Raw genomic sequence first — 21,838 nt, 5'->3', positions numbered from 1 at the left:
GCCCAAGGATGCAATGCTGCACTAGTCCCAGGGCAGCAGCCACCACCTCTGCACTGTATTTGCTGCATTACATGCACACCACACATGCACTAAACACGGGATGCCCAAAGTATCAGAAAGGGCCCAGAAACACTCAGCAATTTCTCCACATTTTTCAGCAAATTGCTTGTGTTATGGCCTGCACTGTGTAAACTGCAGCTTCATGAAAAGCTTGCCACCTGATTAGAATACTTGCTTTTTCTGAAAGACTAGAACTTGCAAAGCAGTGAAAAATATTACATTTAGTTTCCTTTACCATCCTGGTTTGTTACCAGGGTTAGATTCTCCAGCTTCACAGGGGCTGAGTGAGCATCTCCAATTTCATAGTGGAAAACAGCAACTCCCACTCTAGCTGGTGGCATCTACTTTTTATTTTACATGAGACTGGACTATTCAAAACAGCTCATCCACTGTGTCATAAAACTTCATAATAAATTTCACTATCTATAAAATGTTGATTAGTCATGCAGCAATCTGTAATAAAATCCCATAAATGCCACAAAGCTGCACCCTGCTGATTTACATTGCACTTACAGAGAAAAAAGAGCCCAATATACAACTTCATGCTTTATTGTTGCATTATTGCCACATTGACAATTACAGCAAATTTCTTTTGCAGATATTTCAAGGTAACATCTGAACATCTCCTGTGCTTATATGCTATTGCAACATATTTTAAAAGTATCAATAACCATCAGTAAGAAATCCAGTTCACCAGTTATGATTATTTTGGAAAAGGTAATGCTTTGGTAAGGACATCTATGTATAAACATGGATACCTCCCAACAGTATATAGCTTTCATACAGAGACATTTTCTAATCATATAGGAATTTCTGTGCTCTAAAAGCCACTAAAGCTATCTTAAGAGCCATACCTCATTGTACAAACTTACATATCTATCTATCTAAGTAATCAAAGACAAAAATCAGGTATTGTCTATATATGCTGTATATATTGCATTAATAACCAGGAGCAGTAGTTTGCAATTTGAAAGCATCCATGCTCCTAACTTTTACTGTCAGAATGGAGATGTGGTGTGGCTTTCAAAGCTGTTTTTACCTATTACAAGGCATGGAGCAGAGGTACCCAGCCCCACCTCACCGTGTGCCTCCCCGCCGAGGTTTAGTTTCCCACTGCAGTCAGTGGAGCCAGGAGCGATCCAGCTCGCCCTGAAAGACTCTTCCCTTTGGGCAATGGTGCCATGCCTAAGCTCTGCTGACCCTCCTGACTGCACCGGGCTCCAGGCACTGCTCCAGGTGCAGGCACAGCAGGAGGCAGGGCTGGATCCCAGCCAGCTCCCCTGAGCCGGCAGGAACCGGAGGTGACGGCGACGCTCTGCTCTGCTCCATCGCTGACACAGCCCTGGGACAGCTACGGCTGCACCCCAACCACTCCTGTCCCCTGCCCGCAAACATTCCTGCCAGCAAATCCTCTCCGGCACAGAGCCCGAGAGGCTCAGCCATGCTTCCCTCATGAATGAGCTGCTCAGGTGTGAATCACTTGGACACGCATCAGCAGCTACAAGCAAGGCCTCCGCTGCACCGACAGCAGACACAGAAAGCAGATTTGAAAAGTGATGTATACTCTAAGACAGAATAATTCTTACAAACAACACTCGTTCCTTAAGGCAAGTATGGTTTCTAATCAAATTGAAAATAAGGACTGCGTATGTAGATTGTACATCCTTCCTTGGGTTTAGAATAAGTATGTCCATTCATATAGTTTGTAAAACATCATTTCCATTTCAAGCCTACAAAGAGATGGAAATGTCAGGTCCCTTGCACCTACACAAAGTGAGTTGTTCCACTTGAGAAATGGGCCATATTTCCCATTATTTTGTTGCTGTTGTTTTAAATCAGCTGCTCAGGAAATAATTATTAAATCTACAGAATGTTTAAAAAATAATAATTTCTAAACTTTCCGCACTCTTTTTTAACCACAAATGAACTGCTAAAGCCCCAAGTGACGTTAACATTTCAGTGATTTGCCAGGTGAATGGCTGCAACATTAGTTCCCACTTTTCTGACGTCATTAGAAACTTTATAAACCTGCAGGCTTTATAAACCAAAGGCTGTATTGTATTTATAGTCAGTTAAAAACAGAAGGACACTTTAAAATAGGTAGAATGTATAAAACTTTTTTCCTGGTTTTTACAGAGGTGAGTTATGGAAAGAAAATGACAGAGCTAAGTGATTTTGAACTGAAAAATTAAATGATTTAATTATCTGGCAAAAATAAACTGATTGCTCTGTTTGGAAATAACTTTCTTTTTACTCCCTCATATCACTACTGTATTTCAGAATAAGACTAGGAAAAAAAAATTATGTACAACAGAGATTGGATCATAAACATATTTACTAATGGTACCTCTTAGTTTCAAAAGGTGATCTCAAATTCTAAACTAAAAAAAGGAAACAGATTTTTCACCAACTTATAATAAGTTCAACATGGAGGGTCATTAACTCCTTTAGCTTGCTATTGGAATGTGAAATAATCACCTCAAAAATACAGCCCCCAGTGAGACCCATGAGATTACAAATGAGCTGTCTACAGCAGCAGTGTTCTTGTAATTCTGATTTCTCTCTCCTCTCCATTCCCACAGAGCACCAGAGGGAAAAATCTCAGCAAGACTGTGTGAGTGCAAAGGGGCATAAAGAAGATTCAGCTGCATCTCTGCCCACTTGAGAATGTATGGGGGCCCTATCATCATCTCCCTGGCTGAATCCAGAGGGCACTGAAGGCTGCAAGGGTTCTATAAAATCAAGACAACCACTGACTTGTGTCTCAACACACCCAACAAACTCCCTCCAGACAGTAAAGGTACCAGTACAAAAGGGCTGCTCTTCCTCACTGGCTTAGCATAAAAACTACATTAACTATCTGCTACTGTGAGTCCATAACTAAAAGTACAAATTTTAAGCCCATTAATCATATTATTCATACTGAAGTTTTTATCTTGGCAATAAGAAAATCTTAAAAAAAAGCACCCCTGATCAGCAAATACCCAATACAGAATTTTCCATCTGGGATAACAACTGAACAATGTCTTCATTCTTATTAACCCTTGAGAATTAAAGTAAAAGAAACAGCATATTATTTTAGATGCCAATTTTACAGACTTGACAGTGTGAATACTAGAGGGTTTTTGCCTTCTCTTGCACACATTCAGTGCAGCAGGCTGGCCGAGGTCCTGGCGGGGAGCTCACTTGCGCGGCTGGTGGATGTGCTGTTTGACGTGCTGAGGGTGGGGAAGCTTCTCCACAGAAGGATGTGGCTTCTGATGAGCCACCTGAGCTGCAGCTGGAGGGAAGTCCTTATCACCCTGTTTGAAGAACACAGCAGGAAAAGTTTAAGGAATCTTGAAAGTGTACTTTCCAGTTCAAGTTGATGTAAATTCTAAAAACTGTGAAAATCAGATGAAAAACAGTGTTGCATGTTACTTTGGGGTCCCCCTTTACACATTCTATGTTTTTATTCTTATTAGCCAACTTCAATTTTTTTCTTATGCAAGCTTCACTTCTTCCAGTTACACACACTATCAAATAATAAGGTATCTTAATGTGACCCCAGGAGAAAAAAATCAAAATATTCCTATCTTCAGATGTGTTTGGTTTCAAAGAAGCCATTAGAAAGAATAGACTATTTTAAAAGTAAGTTAAGGCAGCATGAAAAATACCTGCACAAAAAGCCTGCTGCAGGAATCAGAGTTGTAGAATGGCCTGGGTTGGAAGCAATCGTAAAGATCATCCAGTTCCAACACCAATGCCATGGGCAGGGACGCCCTCCACTAGACCAGGTTGTTCAGGACTCCATCCTGAGGGATGCAGTTAGGTCACCCCAAGGCCTTCTCTTTTCCAGATTAAACAAAGCCAGTTTCTTTAGGAAGAAAGCAGGATCTAAAACTACTTATGACTCAAATCTTAGGGATGGCTGGCTTTGAAGTTTAACATGCTCTTTTAACCAGGTCTGCTAGTGTTGGCTCTCAGGTGCTGCTGCTGGGCAGCCTCAGTCCAGGTGTAACCCATGTCACCTATTTACCATTGCCATTTCTAGGCTGAGTCCTGTGGGGCTTTCAAAAAGCAACAGGAAACAAATACTCTCAGTGCTCAGCGACAGAGGGACAATAGTGGAGAGGGACACAACTTCCCTCTTCAGAAAGGGGGACAAACATCATATGCCAGAAGCTCTGGGCATTCCACTGGCTCACAGGGCAACAACCATACACTGTTTTGTTTTGGTTTCGTTTTAATCACTTTGTTAACTTGTTACATTTGGTAATTTTTACTCTTCTCCAACTTGCTTCCAGTGTTCAAAGATCTGCTTTCCTCAGACCTGACATTTTCTGCCTTCCCTCCCCTGATGCTGCCAATTGCCCATTCCTTATGGGCTAAGGAAAATGGCATCAGCTCACTCCTTCCTATGGGATCTGACACAAGCACAGCATCTCACAGTAAAGCACACTACAACCCCCACTGATGTAAGGTAACCACCACATAAAGCCATGATAAAACCCTGCCACAATGCAGGAATTACTGATCACATCATTAATGGCTAGTTAATACTAAGGATTTACAGGTCCTGCCTGCTCCTAAAGCCCAGGGAATAGCACCCTAAATCCCAAGTACCTCAAGGCACATATGGCAGCTGAAACACTCAATCTTCAAGCATGTAATCTTACAGCCAGGAGGGTTGCTCCTCATCACAGATCAAGCTACAGCAGCAGTTTAATATGCAGCTGCTTCCAAAGGAAATGAATACAGTAATATCTAGCTTAGATATAAAAGGATGATCCAATAAACTTAAAGTGCTAAAATTCAAAGAAAAACGGTGGAAATAATTTCAATGAATAATTTCAATTTCACACAAACCCAGAAAGAATGCTCAAAGGGCCTTACATGAATATAGAAAACACAAAGCCTCCTCTCACAAAAGAGGAAGGGGTATGAAAAAGATTAATTTTGCTCTGATTGGAGGTAATTCTGAAAAGCTTACAGTAATTTTGCTATGACTGAGAGAAATTTACTGATAATCTTACCCTAGCAATGACACCGGAGATGAACACCGCTGGCTTAGGTGGGCTGAAAAAAATAAGAGAGATTATTTGTATCACTTATTTAGAAGGTAAAAATGAAAAGGAAATCACACATACAGTGCAAAAAAGAAAGGTGGCATTTTTGGAAACTGATTAATTTTTCAAACAGACAAGACAAATTTTCTCTTCAAATGACTATTGCCTTAGTAGTACTTACTGCAGCCAAAACCAGACCTTTAGGTTTTTGCTGCTATTACTTCACAATGATTGTGACAGAAGAGGCTAGTCCAACAATACTGCTTCTTAAAGCTGAGTCTTTGTTTACATTTGTTTCTTAATCCTCAAATTTTATACATAAACTGCCAGCAGTACTTTAGACTTAGTGTATTTGTATTGCACAATGAAAACTGTAGCTGGACTAAAGTCACTGCTGTGTTAGAGAATAAAAGAAATTTCAAGTTTACATCTGTCAATCGAAAAAATGAGGATTCTGAGTCTCAGAAAGAGCAACAGACTGCACTTTATATCACAGATTTTCAAGCAGGTAGTCTATTACAAGAAAAATAATCATGTCTGTAATCAAACAAATATTGAAAACATAAAGCAAAGCCTTTCCTGGTTTCTCATTTGCAGACCCTCCATCCCCACCAACAGGGACAGACTCTCCACAGCCAGAGTTCTCTGTAGCTTGGTCAGCATGAGCCATTGGTTTCCCTGGGTCAGCACAAGCCACTGGTTTCCCTGATCTCCTGAAATGACCACCTCTACCTGGAGGCTACAGCACAGCCACGTCCAACTGCTCGCCCTGCTGGCACTGCCAGAGTCTGAATTACAGACACAGCAACCTCGGTGCCTCCGGGGCAGGTAAAACCACACATCTGCATGGAGTCTGCAGAAGGGCTGGGACCTGGAGCTCCAGAAAATCTCCACAGCAGGGGTAATTCTCCTGTAAGAAATCCAGGTAAGCTGAGGCACTGCAGAGTGGGGAGCTGAAGGTGTCCCTCCCCTGAGAACAGCTGTAACTGAGGACTCAGAGCAGCTCCATTAACCTGGACCACAAGAAGGGTTCTACCTGAGATGTTACAGCTCACAAGGCTGGAACAACACAAGGCACACACAAATCAAATGATTTATTAGAGGAATGATAGTGATTACTGTGATGCACTTTACAACTACACAGCTTGTAAAAATTTATTAACATGATGTTGTGTGAAGTTAAGATAACAAGAAGCACAGTATTAGACTTGTTATAATGAACTCATAAATATTGCCTGAGCCCTGTTTAAGTGATGGTATTGCTGCTCAGTCTCTGAACAGCCTGGTTATTTAACAAGGCTCAGCATCCCTCCTAGAAATTTTTAAAAAGTCAGAAAGACAAGGTTAGAAAAAAAGGAGAAAGGAAGAGAGTTCTGCTCTAAAATACTTCCATGGAAGAATAACAATGATATTTCCTGCCATGAGAAATAACATTTTAATAGCTGTATTAGACTTTTTCTATCCAATTTTCTGTCAGTACAAACTAATAACAAGCAGAGATCAATAGCAAAACACTTCCATTTCATTCTAATTATACTGAGCCAATTAGTATGCTACAGTCTGCATGAGACTTACTGGATGCTGAGTAACAAACTCAAAGAAATAACTCTGACTGAGAAAATACAGATGTACTGCAGTGGCTCAAGGTACAATTCACACATTTACACCATGACATTATAAAGGAAATGAACAGTAAATGAAAAAAAAAGTATGATAATTTATTTTTCAACTATACATAGAATCTGGCTTTATTCACACTCAGAGAAACTGTTTTTTGCTTGACATTATATTATGAACAATACTGGATGGTGAAAAAGTCAAATCAGATGGATTTTTTTTTAATATTCTTAACATGACCTTTCAATGTTCATTATGCTTGGATGATGCATGAAATTCAAATCAACATTTCCCCAGCAGAGCCTGTATTTGCTGAATGTGCCATGAGCTGTTCTTCAACTACCACACTGTATTACCTGCTGTGGAGTTCATAATTCTTACTTTAAAAACAAGTGCAATGTTCTATGGCTTTGGCCAAAAATGACAACCAGAAGGAATCTCTTGCATAATGGTCATTTCAAAAACATCTTTTACCAATGCAAATTACAAAAATCTACTTAGAAACCCCAGCCTCCTGTTAAAATGTCATGCTATTCATGTTCACAGGGCCCAAACTTGCAAGTGTTAAGTCTCCCAAGTACACAATAGAGCTGGATATGGTTAGACTATTTGGCAGATTTCTGTATTTATTTTAATTTAATTGTATGTTCTTTTGTCTCAGGAATTAGGCTGAAGATCCTGTAAAGATCATTGTCATTTTCAGTTAAGCTAAAATCCAGTCTGAGGTTTATGCTTCAGGTAGTACTTCAGAAGCAGCTAGCACATCTTTATTAAGAAGACGAAAGTCAGCAGTACCATTTTCCTAGTAAAAACTGTATTTTTCAGACACAAAGCATTTGTCTTGAACACTATCACGACACAACCTTGCAGCCTTGTTTGTATGCAGTGGGTTCTGTGACTGCCTTGGAAACAGGACACTGATTAGGCTCTCCCACAGGTGTGTGGTAAGCACCAAAACACCTCACTCAGGGCTCATGTGGGACACTCTAGGATAGTGCTGACACACAGACAACAACCTAACAGGAATTCAGAGCTGCAAAAGGTATCTACTCCCTGATGCAGCTGGAACAGTTTTCTCCTTGACTTTCCCCCTTGTTTGTCATCTTCATGGATTTTTGACTGGACTCTCCGTGCTCCATACTAGATTTCCAGTTTTTAAATGGAAGAACTAATGGGAATGCTGACCCAGCTTCCAGCTCAAGCACCTCTACCCTCCATCCACAAAGATCTTGCAGAAACCCTGGCATTTGTCTCTGGCTGCCCCAGGTTTCCATGATCAGCTGCAGGTGCACAGGGTAATGAGGCTTCACCTCTCTATTTAACTTGTTACACAGGAAAAATGCTTCCCTCCCACAAGAGACACACCAGCTTAACAGGAAGCTCATTTCCATGTATTAATTATCCAGTAGCAGGGAAAAGGACCAAAAGCTGGCCAGAAATTGGAATGATTGAGTGTGTTGGTATTTATGCCCTAGGTCAAGCCACTGGCTTTCCTTACATTTCCACCAGATTACATTGTTTCAGAAAAAATCTTAAAAAAATTAGTATTATTCATTATCTTTGATGATCTATAGAACCAGAACCAGGCCAAAGCATATATAATCACACATCTATACTAATGAAGAATTCAACAGATCAGAGAAAGGCCTGGATAATCAGTCACTGATTCATGCTTTAATTTCATTCCTAATGAGAGAAATCTTTCCACAGATGAACTTTGTCATAATAAATTCAAACTCTACTGCCAGACTCCCAAATTATGGGCTTTTGTGGACCCAGATTAGCTGCCAGGACCATAACTCTCTAATTGCACTCTGAGACATCTACTGGGATTGCAGTGTTGCAACATCACTCATTATCTTTCCCAAGAACTTCCTGAAAATAGAAAAAAAAATGGAGAACAGGCACAGGCTATCATTGCTACATTTATAAAACACTTTTAAGTGCTTTAAATTCTATTGGTGTTTTATACAAAGCACAACCTACATTTCCAGTATTTTGTAAGCTGTGATGGTTTTTCTGAGGATATACTTAATCTGATGAAAATCGATTTGACAGATGTTGTTTTGAAGATGCAGCATTCCTTTGTCTAGGCATCAGTAAACAAGAAAGCAAAAAAAATTTATTTTCTGACAAAACCTGATTTTGTTTATACATATACGTGCTTTACAGCTATTTAATGCACACATTTATTTAAAGTTAATGAATAGTCACAGCTGATACTGTGTAAGGAACACAGTTTTGTGTTTGCCAAGACTGGTTAGTGTTTGTGTCAATACTTTCAAAGCAAATCCTTATTTTGTTCTAACATATGGAGAAAAAGAACACATCTGTTAAGATCTAAGTGTTCAGAGAACTTACCCTGATTTTACATGTGCGATGCTGCACCTGTTTAACATCAGATTCTCTACTGGATTCATTTCTCCTGACTGTTCAAATAGAATAGATTTCTATTATTCCAAAATACTTAGCTCAAATAGGATCTTTATCTGACATGGAAGGTAAATCACAAAGATGAAATAACTTGCAAAGATCATTAACTAGATGAAACGAGGCATTGATAATACTAAAATCTTGTGCGTTCACCTCAGAGGGATTGGTTGAACTGAAGTATGACAGACATATTATACAGACAAACACAGTGACACAGGAGTCACTGTGAAATCTCCTGGAGGCCACAGAACACACATAGAGCAGATGAGCATTTATCCAACTCCATTAAAACAGAGATCCTGACTAAATCAGTTTTGTAATTCAACAGGGAAATTTACAGTTAACTGTATCTCTCTCTATAAATGCAGCGAAGGTGTGCACATATGTGCAGAGGCTGTGCACGTATGCACACAGAGATGACACAAATTCACAGCTGTATCAGAGTGGGCACAAATGCAGAACAAAGCAGAGCACATTGCTGTGGGGGGGATGAACACCTGCAGCCATCTGGTGTTTGGTGCACCCAAATCACCTACTGCATCCCTACCTGATAGGATGGAATGCATACAATGCTGGCTTCCAGCAGAAGTTTGAAGAGTGGATCCAATCTGGAGGAAGGATTGTGAGCACTGCTCACAGTGCAATCCAAACCAAAGGGCTCCATTCAGAGTTGACAAAACCAGGAAACACCCCCAAACATTGCTGCTGTCCACACAAGCATAAAAGCTGCTAAGATGGGAAGTGGGTCTCACTGCAGCCACAGTGGAGAAGGTAAGTGCCCCATGTACACTGGTGATCAGAAAAATCAAAATAACATACCAAGACGAAGAAAGAACGAGAAAAAGCAATAGTAAAAATAGTAGCTCACAGCATACCTCTATTAAAATATGGTATTCAGACCAGGAACACCATAAGTGAAGAACAAGAACAAAAATATAGATGGAAAAATTAGTTTAGAGAGCACAAAGAACTCACATAAGGAGACAGCTAAGAACTCTTAGCATACAGTATACAAAGGAGTAGGCAATAGTGCTCTCATCTACCTCGTTACAGTATAAGTAGAAAGTGACACTTGCAGAAGACTAAATTTACAATTATTAATAGGAGATACCTTTAAAATAGATTTAAATGCAGACCCTCCTGAAAATAAGGAATCAATCTCAAAATTTCCACTAAGCCAACATTCAAAACAGGTTAGCCTACTTTAAAAAGGACAAAACTGCATAGATGCAAGGCTTTTATTAGACTGGATGATTTTTTTGTCAAAATATGTTAGACTAAAGTTAAATCATTAAAACTGCATTAAACTAATCTTCTAGATGGAATTATTCATATTTAGGATTAAAGAATGGGAATGATTCATATTTATCTTTTCATATTTGTGGGAATTAATGGTATGTCTTAACATTGGTGATCACCTTTTGCTCTTTTAAGTAAGCCTGGCAAACAGATATATGCAATCTATAAATATGTGTTTTTCAAAGACTTTGGAACCAGAAATTACATCATCATTTTTAACTACCCACGAATAATACTGGAGTTTGTGACTTGATGTTTCCTTGTTTTAATCAAATCATCCACTGGCATGTACTGTGACTCATAGTTGGCCTATAGCTTTGGAAAGCAAAGGAGCAATTTCTGTGACAGGCAGGGAAAACACAAAGGAGAAATTCCTGCAAACCAAAGAGATTCCAGCACAGCACCTGGGGCCGCACCCAGCTCCCTGACCCTGCAGGCAAAGGCAGCACACAGACAGCATACCCTTGCCCCTCCAGCACCCCAAAACAGCAAGGATTGAAAAGTGAGCAGAACCTTCCACTGATCAGCTTGCCTTTATTTCCCTGCTCATTTCCAAATAAACATCATTAACTTTCCTCACAATTAAGTTAAGCAAGCAAAATGAAAACCATATATGAAATACTATGATCTGCAGTTACTCATTGATTCCCCAACTGCTTCCTAATGAGAGCAAGTTTTGTGGGTTTTCACTTTTTTTCCTGGCATGATATCCACTCCATGAACAGGTTCCCCAAGTATTCTGAGCAGAATTTCCTTTTCAGTCAACAAAACATCATACTTTAATCCTGCCCTTCTATTTCTGCAATTGAAAGTATTGTGCCCAGTTGTTCAAATCATTCACCTTAATCTTCAAGGTTGTTTGGGAATTTGTATTTTCTCGTTATGAAACATGAACATTAACTAGTCTTAGTTTCAATCTAATGCTTCTCTAAAGATACCCAGATATGTCATTACAGGGGTGCTTATTTGAATTTACAGAGTTGCCTTTGATTTTGGCATTGTCTGCAAAAACAAATTCTAAGATGATTAAAACCACACTGAGATGATTAAAATCACACTTCTCAGCAACAGAACAAAACTAACAAGCAGCCTGCTCATCAGCTTGCTTGAAATAATTTCCCGTTGGTTGTAATACATTTAGGTTATCAATTTTATGGATAGAAAAGTAATAATTAGTCTGACTGACTACCAGAGGGAAATGTTTTAGCTGATTGCATGGGGACATACAGCATCTGATATTCTACGATTATTATTGTGTTGAGGTCATTTATCTGCCATAGCTTTCAGATCTTTAAGATCATCCACACGATGGCACTGTTGAACCTCAGAGTCTCCTGCAGACGAAGAAGGGAACAACCTCAAAAACATCCAGGTGCTGCAGAAAATACTAAAACAAGTAAAAAGCAGTACTTCCCCTTGATGACAAATCCTGACAAAACACAGTGCATACACAAATACACACAAAATTCTTACACATACCTAGAGATGCTGCTCTGGGATACAACTTTCCTGTCTGCGTGTCTTAGGCTGTGCCCTGACACACCCCAAGAGAACACAATGCTCTACTGGAAAATTTTAATTACTATTTATTTTGCTATTCACATACAAGCAAATCGGGTGTCCTGATCTTTTAATGAGGTGGTAAATGACTGGCCATTACATTTAATGGCAACTGACTGACATTCATTATTCTAACATTCACTATTAAGGCATTGCAGCATATGGCCTGATTAATCTCACCATCCTCTCATTCATCTTTTGTTTTAGTTCAAGTATAACCCACAAAAAGAAATTATTTAAGAAAGAGATCCACCATCTCTTATCTATATTGTTATACATGATATTGCTATCAGAGAATAAATTTCTCTTTCAAGTTGCCTTCTGATCACAAAATGAAGATTTAAGGATTTCACCTTTTCCACAGACTCAGAGGATTTAGAAATAGTCTGCAATTCTCCAACTGCTGGTTGATTTATAAAGGTTCCATCCTGTTATTGCAATACCTCCATTAGCTCTTAGTGAACACCCATGACCAACCTCTCACATGCAGCTACTGCAGCATCAGCCCACTTAATCTTCAACTACATAACTGTGGAAAAAAGAGAGCTGTGAAAACTTACATAAAGTAAGCAGTGCTTAAATGGTGATGCAACTCCAAGGAAACTCTAAAATAAGGAAGGAAATAGGGTAGACTTCAAGCATTTGCAAAATCACCAAAGACCATGGTTCAAAGGGAGAGAAGACCAAATCTTCCATGTCAGGTGCTGAAGTGCATCCCTGTGCATGTTCCCATGACAGCAATGCACTTCCATGCTGAGAATAGAATGAGCAGGGGCCTGCACTGCAGTGTCTTGGCTACAGAGATGTAGGAGTCAGTTGTGGCACTGTTGTACTCCTCCATCTCTCAGCAGATGAAAGATGGAGTGCAACTGGAAGAACAGCTTGATGCTGTACTAGGAATAGAGGATGTCAGTGCAGTGAGAAAAACACAAGAAGATAGAAGATGAGAAGGTGAAAATCTCATCATTTCTGCCCAGGTGAAGCTGTGTTTGTCTCAGAGCCACACAGCAGTGGCCCAAAATTTCCCAACCTTTCCTGTTAAGAGTTCATAACCTGAATCTTGCTTTCCAATGTTTCACAGTATTAATCATTCAGTAGATGTGCACCTTTCACTCTCCTACTGCTCTGAGCAATTGCAGTATCATTTGTTATTATCCCCAAAACCAGTGCAGACATGAAGTCAAACGTGCTGGCATTGCACATGCATAAACACTACATCACCTTCCACAGCCACACAACTGTAGTGAGAAGCCTTCTCAACCCAATTTTACACTGTGCATTCTGAATGGTTTCCATTCTACAGTCACACCCTACTGTTATGTGAAGCTCTCCAAAGGAAACGTCTCTGCCCAGGGCAAAAGGGACCATAAGGAATTTCTTGTCCATTTCAATAGGCCACTCCTGGGAAAGCTCTGAACATGATAAAGGATGCTGTTGGAAGGTCATGAAGATGCTCTGGTAGTATCAGATGCCAGCTGAAGGTTGTGTAAGCTGACTGTTCTTAGTCAAAAACTTGCTTTAGTTCAAACCCTGCCAAAGTTATCGACACAATTTTCCCTATTCTCCAGTGGCAAGTGGAGTCATAAATCATGTCATCCAGACATAGAGAACATTCTTTAAATATGCAATTTTATATTCAGAGCTCACATAGGAGCAACAAAAGATGGAATTAAGAAATGTTTTTAACTTAACAGCTAACTTTTAATAGCAAGAAACCCCCTAGTCCCTAATACACTTAGCCCAGATAGGTTTTTACTGTGACAGAAGACAAGGAACGAAGTTCTCTCAAAAGGATTCAGACACGGGTGCATCTTCATTTAAATGAACTTGTTGAAGTATAATTTCTCCACAGAGAAGCTGACCTCCACTGACCTGAGAGGAAGCAACCACTCGATCCCTCTACTACCATTACGGTGCCTGTGCTGAGAGGTGGTGGCTGGAAAGGCAGCATCATTTTCCATCTAGAAACACCAGTCCCCTGAACACTACCAGAACAGGCTGTTTCTTCCTTCTATATTAATCTTATGGGTTTAATCTGGAAGGTCAATATCAGATATTACTACAATCATCTGCAAAACTTCCACTGTCAATGGGACTGGGACTTGGTGCCATGAAAATACACAGAAAATAACCTTCAGGAAATCAATAGCAATGGGATTCAAAGCATTGTAATCTGAAGGATGTCAAGAGGAGTTCTTAGACACTAAGCTTTCACTCTGTGTGAAATAAATGTCTAGCTTTGTAAAGTGATAATAGAAGCCATGACAATTCAAATGGATAACAGATCAATGTGCTGTTAAATCTGAATATAGTACTAAAGTAGTACCCATTCATTTCAATGGGCTGTAGAAATCTTAAAGCAACTACAAACTCCTGAATGTCAATATCACTAGCGATTTTTCTGTTAATCAAAGAAGAATGACTGCTACTTTTCTAGTTCAATCTCTTAGATCTGCCACTTCTTGGTGTTCTATTTGTTTGAATGGCTTTAGTAACAGCAAAAGCAGTTCATTTCCTTAAAGAAGCACCATAGCACCCACAGGATAGCAGCTGACTACTTGGCAGCATTACCTTCTACCATACAGAGCAGGTTAGACTACATTTTTTCTGTTTGTAGTGCACATCTTTGCTTCTTCACTTTGCTTCTATGGGACAAATAGATCAGCCTCTCTGAGGAATGAAAATAAAACATGCATGCACAGTCTCAGCTGAGCTTACATTTATTAAGCAGCAGCAGTTCTAGTGGTACTTCATGCTGCCAGTTTATACTAGTATTTTGTACTGGTCATTTCCACACACAGCACAACAGAAAAAAACAAAGATGCACTAGAAGTTACTCATTTTACTTTATCCACTACCTGGTGGGACAGTTCTGGCTAGAGTACTGTCTAAAGCTACATTTCCATCCTCCCAGCTGAAGGGTGTCCCCAGCAAGAACACAATTTTTCCAAAATAACTGCCTGGTGGCAGTACCTTTGGCCACTGTCTGGATGTTATAACAAGTGACAGTATAATAATGTGAACTGACTTAAGAAATCATTACCATTCTCACCTTTAAAAAGTGTACCTATCTAAGTATCAACTTAGATTTGCTTTGGATTAGCAAAAATAACAATACCATTCCTCTGCATGCTTCGAAAGCCTGTTTCTGTCATCCTGTGTGTCACAGACATCTTTTGTGGAAAATCCTTTCTTTAGGATTTTTCCTTCTTCTGGGAAGCTGAGGCCCCAGAGAAAGAATGTAAACACTGGTTATGTGCTGCTGTGGAATGCAACAGGTGCACCTGTGATTGGCCCATGTTCCATGTTTACAATTAAGGGCCAATCAAAGACAAGCTCTCTGTGGGACAGAATCACAGAGAGCTCCCTTGTTGATTCACTCCTATTCTATTCTTAGCTTAGCAGCTTCTGAACTTGTCTCTCTATTCCTATTAGCATAGTCCTAATGTATTATATATCATAAATTAATAAATCCAGCCTTCTGATCATGGATCAAGATTCTTGTCTATCTCTGAACCCCTGAAAGACCCTTGCAAACCTGGTAACACTGTGCACATTTGGACATACATTTTAATTAATGGCATTTTATTTACTAATGAATTGCAACATGCTTTGTAAAAGCCTATTAACATGCAAATGCAGAGATTTCCCATGATTCAGGTAATTTTTACTTTTATGTAGTTCAATGGAGACCCAGTACATCAGTGTGAAGATTAATGAAAACATACAACACCACAATCAGATTTTCAGATCATTAAAAAGTGAAATAGCAATTGTCACATTAACTACACCATCTATCATACCCACAGCCAATTTGTAAACACTACTTTTCATAACTTTTCATAATGTGGGGTGACTCATAGCCCATTCTTTTCAAATTTTCCTATTTGGAAGAAACATTTTGTAAATAGGAGCTATTTCTACTACAAGAATGTATTTTTGATTATTTATCTCTTGATTCCATTATATTTCCTCATTTCCCCTCACACCTTTAAGACTCCTCAATATGCTGGGACTCAGAGCTAAACATGTGTGGAATGCCGATTACTTTAAGAGTTCAACATAAAACACATCCCTGCTGAGTTTTCATTACGAAAGCAAGTGGTTAGAGGGAGCTCAAGATCTGCAGGAGCAAGACTCTGAGGAAATTTTTCAATGGTACTTTTTTGGCAGAGGGTACAGGGGAGGTAATGATCTGTCCTTCTCTAACAGCCTTTTAGCCCCCAAGGACTTGATCCCAAACCAGCAGTTTTTGTCGTAGTTTTTAATGGTAAGACATTAACTACGCAACAGTGGCAAGTTAATTGCCACGCTCTTTATTTTCTATGATGTGATGACTTTGGATAATGTATTTCCAAAGTCAGTGCCTTCCTGAGAAAACATCTCTGTAACTTGCAGCATAATCACTTCACATGTAAATATATCAGGAATTTGGAACTTGTAGCAACCAAATTTTGCTACAGGCTGGAGTGTAAGATGATGCACTGCCTGACTCAGCTGAACTCTTCTGAATTCACATGATCTTAGACACAGCTGAAAACCTTTGCAACGAGAAGTCCTAAAAACACTTCAGAGGAACAACAGCGCCAATTTAGATCTTATAGTTCTTCCTCTTTTTTTAATCAAAGACTCAGGGAGAAGATAGAATATATACTGCCCTGGGATTGCTAAGTCAAAGAACACAGGGAAGGATTCAGATGGTTATCCTGCTTTCATTAGAAGAACATCTCATGGAAGAGTGTGAGACAAAGTAAAAATCATACTGACAGAAATGCATGTATCTGAGAAAGGCCTCAGATTCCATTAAGGCTGTACATTCTGGTTTGATATCTTACAATACAGATAATCTTAAAAAAACTGAGCCCCCCTCAAAAAAGAAAAGTTTTCATTTAACTGAAAAGTAGAGGTATTATTTGAATATTGTTTTTAGAAGAGAGCTGTAAAATACAGAATAGCAGAGGTCAGCAGATGATGTCAGTCATGCAACAATGCTAGAAGTAGCAATAATGTATTTTTGGTGTCTATTTGTTGTCACTTCTCAGTCTCTGAGTGACTCCCAGAGCACCTACTCATGGCAGGTGCAAATAAGCCATGAGGCCAGACTGCATTTGAGGCTGCTCAGACACAAAAAGCTGTGGTTCAGTGAAAATCTATTCACTGAACAGGGGCTGAAAAGACTCCACCACATGCATTACTAGAGGTTTTTGGTAACAACCAGATAGCTGTGATCTCAAAAAGCTCAAAATAAGAACACAAGAAGCCAAAACAGTGTCTGAGATATTTACTGCTTGTACTTGTATTCACTTATAATTCTCCTTTTACATTATATTCTGAGATCACATTTTATAAACTGATATATGTAAATTTTTGACCAACAAACAAGTTTACACACACCTTCAACATGAAATGCCTACCCATTCCTTATGTGACGACCAAAAAAAAAAAAAAAAGCAAAAAGAGCAGGTGTAAAGTGAATGTCCTTAATTTATCAAAAGGACAAATAATTTTCTAATTTTCATCCTCCATATTTATGGAAAAGTTTCCATTAACCAACACAGCATTTCTGTTATTAATCCGCACTGTCAAGAGAGGAGACAGATTCTCTTGTGTATTCTTGCTCTGAGTACTTGCTGCTATGACATTAAAATTGACAGAAGGGTATTGGGCTCCTGTCATATTTATTTAAAATCTTCATACAGAGGAAGCCCACAGAGACATACCCTAGGCACCCAGATGACAGCAATGCTATTGCTGCTACATAATGGCCAGCTGCAAACTGAAGTTTAATTTCATTTTTGCCTATCAGAGGGATCTCTTCTAGTGACTTCCAGTTGTGAAGAAAGGTCCATGAATTTTACAGCACCAATCCTCATTCATAACCGTAGCACATCAAAAGGAGTAGAAAGTAAGGCATGCAGGATCTTTAGAGGAGAATAGCAAGTTTTGTAGTGAAGCTCTGCTATAGAGAACAGCAACACTTGTTGATGCAACACAGAGGGGACAGTAGCACAATCCAGAGCTCAGAAAAAAGACGGCGCAATCATGCTACTTGATCCATGAATAAAGTAAGAAGAGAAGGGCTCATTCCTCCTAGGTTCACAAGTTTTATGAGTATTGGGCAGAGGTACAGCAGGAAAGAAAACTGCAAGGAGAGGGAACAGAAAGTGAAAACAAAGGGAAAGGGGGAAGGGAAGGAAAAAAAGAAAGAAAAAATGAACATCCTCTCCTTTGGCAGTACTGCTGAATACGTATCAGGAAAAATTTCCTAAAATACAGTGGAAGTGTAAGCTCCTATGACAGGTCCCAATAACAGGGCAGGAGAAATATCCAGGGATATGCTCCATGTCAAGCACAAGCTATCTTGTTTCAGTAAGTAAGCCTAGAGAAAGGCCATGAAAAGACAATGCAAAGATGCCACTGATCTGCCTATGAAGTGCCTTATGTAGGCACCCCAGGGTATCAGTGACAAGTTGCCATGGACTTCCCACCTCAGGCAGACAAAGGGCTTGGCCATGACCTTGTTAAGCACACAAAGGGACACAACGCTGGTGCACAAACATTCTTTCGTCTCCCCCTTTTCTGTGTGGATGGGCTAAGTATAATCACATGTATGCAATTCTTATCCCCAATCCCCTTCTCCCCCAGTTTTATAGTTGCGACATGGAGAAACGATTCAAGTGTTTTGTAGCCTATGCAGAGATGAGAAACACTGCCAATTCATCTGAAAGACCATCAAAAGGCAGATTTCCAACTCATACGTAAAGCACCAATAAGCTATCAGCAGCAATGAATTACCAGACATTTATGGGTCAATTTTGGTACCTCTGCTATTTCCTGAAGCCCAGTATCCATACAGACCACTGGAGAGCCTCAATCTTTTTTAAATCAAAACATTACGACTTTCACATGTGAGAGAGGAAGACCACATCTCTCCACAACAGAAGAAAAATGAATGGAGAATTTCCCACTCTCTGTATCTGCCTGTGCTGGCATGACAGACCACACTGTGTGACAGAAAGCAGCTACCCAGCATTATGTCAAAGGGAGAGCGATGATCACCCTTGGAAGTGGCAAAGTCATGCTGACTTTAGCCTGCATTCGCTTTGCAGAGCTTCAAGTAACAGTAGGGTGTTAACAACGAATGGAAACACTCCAGAAAACACAAGCTAAGGCAATTCACTATTGCAAAAGTCCAGCCTGAAGTAATTCCTGTCTTTCTCTAGGTATCACAGACTGGCAAGCAGCCCCTCATAACTTTCTCATAAACCACTCAATGCTCAGAAAGTTTCATTTGTTATTTCACCAAATGTTACCTCACTGTCACTCTTGGCACATGAAGCAATTTCATCATCTGTTACCATTTCTTTTAGGTATGGCAATCTTAAGGAACAAATTAATTAAAAGCTTAAACCAGACTGACAGGTGTGACTTCAGTAGCAGTTTTTTTAATGAAAATGCGTATTTTAGAACTTTAGGAAGGCTGCTAATTATTTCAGGTAGGTCAGGTTTTAGACCAAATCAAAATATTAACATAACAATGGGAAGATGTAATTTGGTGATGTTTATGTCCTTGGAAAACCTAAGGAAACACATTCAGCATCTTGGCTATTGTCCACATAACACAACAGTTCCAAATGCAGTTTGTAAACTTGAACTCTGGCTATTTTCATTAGTATACTCTGCTGCATTTTTCAAAGGGCTTGGGCCTTCACAAATGTGACTGATTTAAACAGGAGCATCTGTACCTTTGAAAACTGAGTGAAGATTATTAAGTACGGTACTTGCACTTGAGAAACCACTTCTGAATTTTCAGTAGAATATGTGACTGAGCCTGCAGAACCACTATCACAGAAGCATGAGAGAAGTGAAATATCTGATATAATCCTCAAGGAAAAGATGAAAAGAATTTGAGCACAAATTCTTTGAGAATAAACAGGATAGTGCAAAAGAGCTGGTTCATTTTCTCATGTGCGCTTTTTAACGATTAACAATTTGCTTGTAATGTGACAAGAAAATATAGTATTCTGCAAAATGTGGACTTGACAGGCCAGAAGATCATAATCCTTTTAAGCACAGAACAGGCAATGCAAGCAGAGGCCAACTCAAATGCTGTTGCTAGTGTGACCTTGTTCCCGGACCTGCACTTCAGTGTCTTCCCTAGTGGTGCATCTGGCTGCAGCTCAGGCTCCGCCAGCAGTGCCCACACACAGGTGCCAAGCCACAGATAACAATCCCATCACTGCAGCCTGGGCTGGGTCAGCGCTCAGGGCACGCTGTCTCTCTGGAGGTTCACATGCCCATGGCAGCTGCTTTGCTCTGAAGATCACCAGCTTCTTCCTCCTCCATGGAGCATTTCATTGTGAATATATAATTTTTTTGCACTCATCTGACACTGGCAGCCTACTGTTGGTCACTTTGGACCAACACAGCTGTACAGACAACCAAGAGCAGGTTCCACATTGCCCCATCAGATCATTTATGAGATGTGGGGATGGCTGTACAAGGCCACACTCTGAAAAGGCTAGATGGCTCTCCTGGATCATCCAGTCTCCAGTACGTGCTGCTTGGGTGGCTCCTCCTGGACAGCAGCACAAAGGACAAGTGCTTCCTCCAATACCCCTCTTAGCAGAGATTTGCCACTACACTTCAGATAGAAACTGAAAATCAATCTTAGATTATAACACTTCAACCTAAGAGAGTCTTGGAAACACTCATTCCTAACCTATTCTCTGGACATACACATACAGAGTTCATAAACCAAAACTGCTTCAATTATTTGTGAAGAGAGTCTAGTCTAGACAGTCTAAAAGTCTAAAAGACAACACTGAAAAAAACTAATGAAACAAATTACAGAACTGTAATTACAGAGCACTCCACAAGAGAACTACAGAAGGGCTGAGGTTGGCAGTGACCTCAGGAGATCATCTGATCCAAGCCCCTGCTCAAGCTGGGCAATCTAGAACACAGGCTGCCCAAAACAATGTCCAGGCAGCTTTCTATATCTCTAAGGATCAAGACTCAAAAATCTCTTTGGGAAATCTGTGCCAGTGCTCAGTCCCTCTCACCTTTTTTTTTTTTGACTGACGTCCAGAGAATTTCAGTTTGTGCCTGTTGTCTCTGGTCCTGTGACAAGGCATCACTGAAAACCACTGTCTCCCTTTTCTTTGTGCCCTACCTGCAGGTATTTATATATATTGAAAAGCTCTCCCTGGCTCCTTCAATCTCTCTTCACAGCAAAGGCGCTCCAATTTCTTCGTCCTTTTTGTGGCCCTTCACTGAGTTGACCCTCTTCAGTAGCTCCAACTTCCTCTTGTACCAAGGAGCCCAGAACTGAACACAATCCTCCGGCACATCAGCCCTTCCTCACAGTTTTGTGTCATATACAAACTTGCTGGGGGCAAGGTCTGCCCCATCACCTGGATCATCAATGAAGATGTTGAAGAGGATTGGGCCAGATCCAGTACTGACCCCAGGGATACAGTGCTAGTAACTGGTCTCTAATTAGACTTCCTTTAAATGATCAGTTCTCTGGGCCTGGCTATTCAAGCAGTTTTCAACTGACCTCACTCTGCTCATGGAGCCCATGCTTCATCAGATCCTCTCCATGGAGATCTTTCAGCAGGGAGCTTTTAAGGCCTTTCTGAAGCCTAGGTAGAAAACATCTCTCCCCTTGTCTATCAAGCTGGTATTTTCACTGCAGAAGTTGATTAAGTTTATCAAATATGACTTCCCTTTGATGCATCTATGTGGGCTTTTCTATCACTTTTATGTCCTTCTAGTACCTGAAAGCAGTCTCCCTGATTGCCTGCTCCATCAGGAAG

At 40.0% G+C, this 21,838-nt stretch overlaps 1 protein-coding gene across 1 annotated transcript in view; it reads right to left on the bottom strand.

Moving 5' to 3' along the window:
* Positions 1 to 401: 401 nt before the first annotated feature.
* The window catches only part of DAP (death associated protein), a 53,240-nt gene continuing 31,803 nt past the window's right edge, over positions 402 to 21,838 (bottom strand). The window contains exons 3-4 of the mRNA XM_064705504.1: positions 5,076 to 5,118; positions 402 to 3,362 (exon numbers count right to left, since the gene is read on the bottom strand). Coding sequence (XP_064561574.1) covers positions 3,243 to 3,362; positions 5,076 to 5,118 — 163 coding nt within the window. The 3' untranslated portion in view covers positions 402 to 3,242. The remainder of the gene's footprint in view (positions 3,363 to 5,075; positions 5,119 to 21,838) is intronic.

Source organism: Zonotrichia leucophrys, chromosome 2 (assembly GCF_028769735.1).
Source record: "Zonotrichia leucophrys gambelii isolate GWCS_2022_RI chromosome 2, RI_Zleu_2.0, whole genome shotgun sequence".
NCBI lineage: Eukaryota > Metazoa > Chordata > Aves > Passeriformes > Passerellidae > Zonotrichia > Zonotrichia leucophrys.
Note: the sequence above shows the minus strand (reverse complement) of the source record. Positions and strands in the feature narration are given on the sequence as shown.